General features: G+C 40.8%; 1 protein-coding gene across 1 annotated transcript; it reads left to right on the top strand.

Annotated features, from left to right (window-relative positions):
• Positions 1-200: 200 nt before the first annotated feature.
• LOC117928538 lies at positions 201-8423 on the top strand. Its single transcript, XM_034848421.1, is given in 5 exon segments — positions 201-3550; positions 3632-4300; positions 4303-6227; positions 6751-6840; positions 8008-8423. Coding segments are annotated over 3 exon segments (5577 nt in total). The 5' UTR covers positions 201-528; the 3' UTR covers positions 6189-6227; positions 6751-6840; positions 8008-8423.
• Positions 8424-8740: the final 317 nt, after the last annotated feature.

Here is an 8740-nt window from a genome sequence, read left to right as displayed (position 1 = left end):
GGCACGTGGTGTAGATCGAGAATACTTAGACGTGGCTCACATCCGTTGGGCCTTCAGACTTCTTAGGTGAACTAGAAAAATGTTCCAAAGGGATGAAAAAGCTCCAGCGAAATAAAGCACTTTTAGTTTATTGGTAATTATTTATTATTTATTTTATTTTATTTATTATTTTGTGAGAGCTCTAAAGGCGACCAACCTGGTGTCACACTACGTCTCACATCACTCTTTCTCTTTCCTCTTTCTCTCTCTAAACCCCAAACCCTCGAAAGATCTTCGTTTTCAGGAGATCTAAACCAGGTACGCAAATCGAAATCGCCTACTGCCTTCTATACAACGCAGAATAGTGGGTTTCTTTCTAGATTTTGTACTCTTTTCACATGATCGTTGGTTTTTTTTTTTTTTTTTTAAATTGATTTGTGTAGTTAGGTTTTCCTGTGGGTCTTGAATTAGGGTTTATTATGTTGGGTGGATTTACTTTCCAGAGGACACTGTTTTGATGGACTGGGTGTGAGCTCAGATACTTCTGCTATGGATGAGAGTAAAGATGTGGGTGGGAGTAGGGTTTTGGAGTCTGCAGTGACTGTGAGTGCACCAGGGCGTGGTGAGATCCTGGTGGAGGATTTGGGGGATGAAACCCTAATTGAGGATTCTTTCTCTGAGGGAGGGGGGGAGGAGGGTAATGGTGAGGATATAATGGTGGAGGTGGTGGGTTCCGATGTTTTTGTTGATGGGGTTGGTGGGAATTCGAATGATGAATCGGGTTGGGGTGGATTGGTTGTCGAGCCAGGGTTGGAGAAAGATATGAAGTTTTTGGATGGTGGAGGTGCAGCTCATGATTTAGCTTCACAGGAAGTTGGGGACTTGGATAGTGAGGTTTGGGATCGGGGAATAGGAACTGGGGTTGGTGAGTCTTCTGCGGTTGCAAGTTCACTTGGTGGAGAAGCCCAGGTTGCTGTTGCAGAGGAAGTTCTGGCAGGGGTGGTGGGTGAGGAGGATATGGAGGGAGGCAGGGAATTGGTTGATGGTAGTGTTAGTGTAGCTGGTGGTGAGGGTGATAAAGCCCAGAATCTAGGAACTGGAACTGAGGCCGAAGGTTCCTTAGCAGTTCAGGAATCAGCTGGTGAAGATACCAAAGTTGTCGAGAAGGAAGTTGCATTGAGGGTTAGTGAGGAGATAACTGACAGAGGATTGGTTGGGAAGGGTGTGGAGAGAGTTATGGCACCTGTTGATGAAGGGGAGGAGGCAATTGATGGTTTGGTATCGCGAAAAGTAGGTGTTTTGGATAAAGTATGGAATCCTGGCATTGAAACTGCTGTTGCATCTTCTTCAGTGATTGCAAAACCCTTGAGTGTGGGAGGCCAAGTTGTTGTTAATGAAGCTGCAGTGATGCCTCATGAGGAGGGTTTGAATCCTAAACATGAAGTTCGAGGTGCTGATGCTTTGGCAAGAGTTTTACCATGTTCAGAAACAAGTCTAATCTCCACTGGAGAGGGGGTTTCTGGAGGCACAGAAAAAGATGGTGGTGTTTGTGCAAGCTCTGTTCTCTCTGATGAACAAACCCAAGTCGTGGTTGGAGGGGAAATTTCAGAAGAGATATTGTGTTCCAAAGTTGAAGTTATGGAAACTGATGCTTTTCATGAGAGTTTACAATGTGCCGTAGAAGAACAGCAGTTGGAGGCCAAGATTGTGGTTGAGACCACTGAAAGTCACAGTGGTGCAACTGCAGATTTGATGTCCTTGTCTCAGTCGACTGAAGTTGGTGGTGGTGAAGCTGCTACGGTTGGCAACAGGGTTCTTTTAAACCCCAAAAATGGTGCTCCTAACACAAAAGGTTTGAGTGAAATTGTGCCTTCTTCAGAAAATGATCAAAATTTGAAGGTTGAGGCAGATCATGGAAGCACAGAAAATGTTGCCTGTAGTGGTGGAATTTGCCACATGAACACCAAGGAAGTTATGAATTCCAAAGATAGTGTTATGGGAGCTGATGCTTTTGATGGGAGTTTACAATATTCATCCAAAGATAAAAAATTGATGGACAAGACGGTGGAGAGTGGCACCAGAGACCATAATGACACATGTGTGAGTCCCGATGAAGGAACCCAGGTTGCTGAAAGAGGGAAAGCTTCACCTGTGCACAATGAGAAGATATTGGACTCAAAAATTGAAGTTGTGGGAAGTGATGATGCAGATGGGAAATGCTGTTCTCCTGAAAAAGATCAAGATATGGAGGTTGTTGGGGGGAGTGGGAACACCAATATTGATGTTGGTGTATGTGTAGATCCAGTATCCTCCAGAGACCAAATCCCAGTTGGTACTGAAATTTCACAGTTGAACAATAAAGAGATTTCCAGTTCTCCAATTGAAGTTTCAAATACTGATTCTTTGGATAGGATTTCAGCTTTTTCAGAAAATAATCAGAACTTGCAAGCTGAAACTGCTTCTGAAGGCATGGTAGACAATAGTGTAAGACTTGCTGATTCAGAAGCCTTGGATGGACATACCCTCCTTGCTAATGGAGAGGAAGTTGCAGCAATGGACATCAAGGAAGCAGCACCAAATGAAGTTGAATTGTCTGGGAATGATGCTTTGGTGGGGAATTTGTGTTTGGTCAAGGATCAGGAGCTAGTTGGTGCAAACGCTGAAAATTTTGTAGAGGCTGATGGTGACCTAGTGAATATTGCTGCAGAAGGTGATATTGCAGGAGTAGACCCCATGGATGTCTCAAATCCTGAAATAGATGCCCCGAACGGAAATTTAGCTTGTCCAGAATCTGTTCCATGTGCAGATCCTGAATCGAATGGTGAACAGACCTGTAAGATTGCTGTTGGTGAAGACACAGTTATAGGTGATGAGACTGTCTTGGACGTTCCAAAGACTGATGTCCTGGATGGTAATTTATCCTTCACAGAAAATCAGAACTCAAAGGTTGAGACAGATAGTGGAAGCACAGAAAAGAGGCTTTCCCAGGCAGATGCTGTATCCTTCTCTGAAGGAACTCAGGTTGCTCTTGGAGGGGAAGTTGCTGCCATGGATGCTGAGGCAGTTTTAGATTCCAAACCAGAAGATAGGGGAGTGAATGTTTTGGATGGGGATCTGTGTGGTCCAGATGAAGTTAATGCTCCGCAGGTGGACCCTGAATTCAGTTGCAAACAAAGCCTAGTTGTTCAAGGAGACTCTATAACAGTGGAGGATGTAAAAAATTCATATTCCAAAGCTGAAGTTCCTGAGTGTGATGCTTTGAACAAGGATTTATCACTTTCAGAAAAAGATCAAGAGTTGAAGACAGAGTCAGCACTTGGGAGCACAAAAATGGAGGCTGGCGCTCATGTAGGTCCATCTGGTCTTGGAACGGTTTCAGATAGTTTGGAAGAGCATACTTCTGTGCAACATGAGAAATTGGAGATGGTTGTCCAGTCAGATAAAATTTTGGCTCATGAGCTAGATGGAGATCAGAGTGTGAATCCATCTACTGTAGAAAAAATGTCTGACCAAGTGTCTTGTGTTACAGCTATTTCAAATTCAGTTGTTGAGGTAGCTGTTGGATCTCAAGGTGCAGTTAGCATTTTCTCTTTTCATGATGAGAGTGATACACTCTCCTCTTGCACTGCTGATATCATCTGTGATTTTCCAGGTGGAAATCAAGGACCAGAAGTTCATATTGTCAGCAATTATGATTCTTTACCTGATGGAGATGATAGTATGCATAGTCATGCCCATGATTTGGTAATTTCTCCTGAAATTGCAAAACAGGCTGTGGAAGCAAAAGACCAATCCTTTAATATAGATGAAGATAATATTATAGATTCTGATGTTCCTGATACTAAGGTTTCTGAATTTGGTGACAATGATGGCATTGTGGGCAGCTTGGTAGTAGATTTGGATGCTGGTCCCAGAAGGGATGGAAATTGGAATCTACATGGTGAAATTTCCAAGAAAAACATTCCTTCTCTGGATGAATCTCACCATGAAGAAGCTGATTTTCAAGGAACAGTGGACAACTTAGGTTTTGAGATGTCAGAATGCTTAGAAGAGTCCACAGCTTTTGATGATGCCCAGGTTATTTCAGATGTAGGGCAAGAAACTGAAGCTGAAGGACAAGTTACTGATGCTGAACAGGTTTGTTTACAAGGAGGGCAAGAAATAGGAGCTGAAGAACAGGGTACTGATAATGAGCAGCAGAAAAGCTTAGAGGAGAAAACGGTGAAACGTGCTACTCTGAAGCCTGGAAGCCTGATAAGAGGACATCAAGCTACTTATCAGCTGCCACCAGAAAGTGAAGGTGAATTTTCTGTCTCTGATTTAGTTGGGGTAAAGTTAGGAGCCATCCCTGGTGGCCTGGACAGATATTTGATCCTTCAGATGCATCAGAGAAGGCAATGAAATATCACAAAAAGGATTGCTTTTTGGTAGCCTATTTTGGGGATCGGACATTTGCTTGGAACGAGGCATCACTTTTAAAACCTTTTCGGACACATTTCTCTCAGATAGTGAAGCAAAGTAATTCTGAGGTGTTCCATAATGCTGTTGATTGTGCTTTAGATGAGGTCTCCAGACGGGTGGAGTTAGGGTTGGCTTGCTCTTGCATACCAAAAGATGACTATGACGAGATCAAATGTCAGATTGTTGAAAACACTGGGATCCGGCCTGAATCAAGTAGAAGAGATGGTGTGGACAAATCTGCAACTATGAGTTTGTTGGAACCTGATACATTTGTAGAGTACATAAAAGCATTAGCTCAGTTCCCTTCTGGTGGGGCTGATCAACTGGAACTTGTGATTGCTAAGGCTCAACTGTTAGCTTTTTCCCGTTTAAAGGGCTATCATAGGCTGCCTGAGTTTCAGTATTGTGGAGGACTGCAAGAAAATGATGCAGATATTTCATGCTTCAATGAAATGATGGAGCATGAAACTGATGTTTTGATGGGTGATGATGGGAAGTTCAAAATCCAAAACAGCTCTTCTCATAAACGCAAACACAATTTAAAGGATAGTGCATATCCTAGAAAAAAAGAAAGAAGCTTGTCAGAATTAATGAGTGGGATGGCATACTCCCCAGATGATGAAAACGATTCAGATGGGAAAGCTACAAGTAAACCGGTTTCATCTTCTGGAAGGAAAAGGAAAGTTGTTGATTCGTTTGGTAATGACTCGGAGGTGCAAGATAGGACTGAAAGTATTTTCGTTGCAAAAGTTTCTAATACTTCAGCTCCAAGTCCAAGGCAGTCTTTTAAGGTTGGTGACTGCATTCGGAGAGCTGCGAGCCAACTGACTGGCTCTCCTTCAATTTTGAAGTGTAGTGGTGAAAGACCTCAGAAGGTAGTAGATGGAAGCATTGGCAAACTTGGAGGGCCTGGATCTGATGTTTCATTAATGAGTCCTGAGGACCCTCAAAGGATGATCATTCCTATGGAATATCCATCTCTAGATGAGATGTTGTCGCAACTTCGCTTGGCTGCACGAGATCCAATGAAAGGTTACAGTTTCCTGGATACCATTGTAAGTTTCTTCTCCGAATTTAGGAATTCAATACTTCTAGGCCGGTATTCTGGAAGGGAGAGTTTGACCATGGACAAAGTAGCTGGTAATAGAAGAAAGAAATCATCCCAACCTATTGGATCTCCTGAAGAGTTTGAATTTGAAGATATGAATGACACTTATTGGACAGATAGGGTTATCCAGAACACTTCTGAAGAGCAACCAGAGCAACCAGAGCAACCACCTCGCAGTGCTCGAAAGAGAAAAGAACCTCAGTTTGGCAGCACTGACCCTGAAAAATCCCCTCAATTAGGACGTAGGTCATATTCTAGGAAGCGATATTCTGATGGCAATCATGAACTGGCAGTGGAGAAACCAGCCAACTATGTTGATGAGAAAGAGCGAGAATTGTTGCCAGCTGAACTTATACTGAACTTTCCTGAAGTAGATTCTGTTCCTTCAGAAATGATTCTGAATAAAATGTTCAGGCGTTTTGGGCCTCTGAAGGAATCTGAGACAGAAGTTGATAGGGTGACCAGCCGTGCTAGAGTGGTTTTTAAGAGGTGTTCTGATGCAGAAGTTGCTTTTAGTAGTGCTGGAATGATCAACATTTTTGGACCAACGCATGTTAATTACCAGCTCAATTATTCTCCCTCAACGCTATTTACACCTTTGCCCATTGCAATAGAACAAGACCAGGATGTTGAAAGTTGACGTCTCACTCTGGGAATTAATCTGGTGTAGATGTTTCAGGTGATTATTTGCACTTGGACTAAAGTTTATTGTTTCATTGATGTCAGAATTTTGTTGATTTGGGAATTATGGTTAAAACATATTAGATTACTATGGGAGATTCCAACATGGAAGAGTTGTTTTGATTGATAATTTATTAATGGTCCATTTTTTAAATTATACTAATGAGAATGCGAGTTGGCATGAGTTGGAAGGTATTAGAAATGGGAGCTGCAGAAAACATGTTGCAAAACTTTTATCACAGCATGGTTTTACTGTTGCATTATGCCATTGTTTTCACATATTTCACCTTGCAAAGAGAACCTAGCTTTTCCAGGTTGATGCTTATCTAGTTCTAATAGGCATTATGTGGTGAACTATAGGATAGGGGGTTGAACTATGTGCTGTCATGATGGCTTTTTGGTACTTTTGTAGTGCATCAGACATAACCTTTCATTTCTTTTTTTGTTTTTTTCTTTTCATTGTTTTGCTTAATTTTGATCTATATGATTTTATATTTATCCTCTGTTGGCTGAAACTGTAGGTGAGAGCCAATGGTATAAGATAGTGGCAAGATACAACGCCAGATGATGAAAGCTATAGCAGCATGCAACTGACTGAGCTGCTGAAGAAGGTAACAGCATTTTTGTTCATCTTGTTATGTATTTATTTATTTTGTTGTTCTTTCTGTTTCATATTTAACCAAGAAGCATGATGTTACATCATGTCATGAAATCTCACTTGTATGCTTAGTGCCTTGTATACTAATGGCAATGTACTATGTAGTTTCTAAATTCAACCGTGGAAGCATGATTCCTAATACTGTTGGTGCTAAATAGCATGCATGTCGTCTAAGGATATTAATATGTATGTTTTAATCATAGTGAAGTTCCACTTTGTCCTTCAGCTGGTTTTTTCAAGCATAAGCTATTTAACATTGGAAATGAAAACATTTGTTGATGAATGAGGATTACATTCAAGTAAGGCCCTTTATTAGTTTTTTCATGTGATATGTCTTTATGAGCATTACAATCATGCAAGAAGGTAGCACCGAACTTCCTCACCTGGCATGGATAGGTTTTCTCTTTCTTCACTCTTTTGGAGTGCTTGATATTTCACAGAGGGAGAGAGAGAGAGGGCATCGGATTATTACCAAGCTCTACTGGTTGATTTCACTTCAGAAATGGGGAAAACTATGGAATATACAAAAGATCATAACCATTAGTGCTTCAAGGCTCAATGTGGTTATTAGACAGAAATGGGAGCAGGGAGGGGGCAGAATTTTAAAGATGGCTCCATTCCATAAACATTTTTATACATGTTCCCTTTTCCTTTTCTTTGTTCTAGATGTGAAAGAAATGGAGAGCAGGGCTAATAGTTAATTCAAAGATACTATTAGACAGAATGATAAGACATAGTTAAAAAACTTGAAAGGTGTATGTGAAGTTTACGCAGCCATAACATGTTCCAGTTTTTATTGCTGTTATATGCACGTCACTGAATCTTCAGCACACAGGGCCAACTGTTTATTTATAAATGATGTGTCTACGAAATAAATTTTACATTGTTAAAGTAATACTACTCTCTGTGTGGTCATGTCTTTTAAGCATCGAGCCCTTTGCTTAGCTTTCACAGGGACATTGGTGGTCATGTATGATAGATAATAGTAATAATAAATAATTGTTTACCATTTTGGTTTATATGTTATTCCAATTTCTTTCTCTGAGGTGAAATCAGAAGACTCCAGTTGTTATCTGTGGTGATTACTGTTACATAATCAGTACCTTTTGGAACTTGGCAGGTGTTGTATATTGGGCTCAAGGGTGGGGGCTGAGATGGGAGTTGTTGGATTTGTAAAATGATCGTAACCTTTGTATTCTACCTTTTGTGTTTCAGATTTAGGGTTGTAATTTTAGTTGTGGCAAAAACCAACCTGGTGGTTGGTACTCATCCTACTATCTATATGATATGAAAGGTTGTCTCGCAACTTTGAAACTGGCCATAATAATGCTCTTTTAGTTTCAAAATCTGGGAGGTGAAGTTCAGCATCCCCAATTCTTGGACGAGTTGTTGATGGGGTCTGTCTTAATTGTTCACTGTGGTGCCCCACAACCAAATGTCATTCATTCCTGTAATAGACCATTGAAACCCTGCATGCTTTCTCAAGTGGTATTTTGAATTTTTGAGGCTTGGGCTATATTTTATGCTCGATATTCATGCAACTCTACCTTCATCCACTCTTGTAACTTGCTGATTCTCTGTATGTCTCGATTTAATTAGGTTTTGGGGGCAGGGCCATGTTTCATCTGCAACCTCAAAATCTACCTGTAGAGAGGGAGGAGGGAGAAGGGAGGAACTGCACTTTGGGACTCATTTTTCATTTCACCTACAAAGTCAAATTTCATTCTATTGAATATTTAAAAACCTACTACTTTTAAAAATGAAAGAGAGAGAGTAGAAAATATCAAACATTTGTTATATTGCTACTTTTTATAATTAAAATAAAATGTTTTTTAATTTAATATTTGGATAAA

The sequence above is a fragment of the Vitis riparia genome, chromosome 13, assembly GCF_004353265.1.
Source record: "Vitis riparia cultivar Riparia Gloire de Montpellier isolate 1030 chromosome 13, EGFV_Vit.rip_1.0, whole genome shotgun sequence".
Taxonomy (NCBI): Eukaryota; Viridiplantae; Streptophyta; class Magnoliopsida; order Vitales; family Vitaceae; genus Vitis; species Vitis riparia.
The sequence above is the reverse complement of the archived record's forward strand: the minus strand, read 5'-3'. Positions and strand labels throughout refer to the sequence as shown.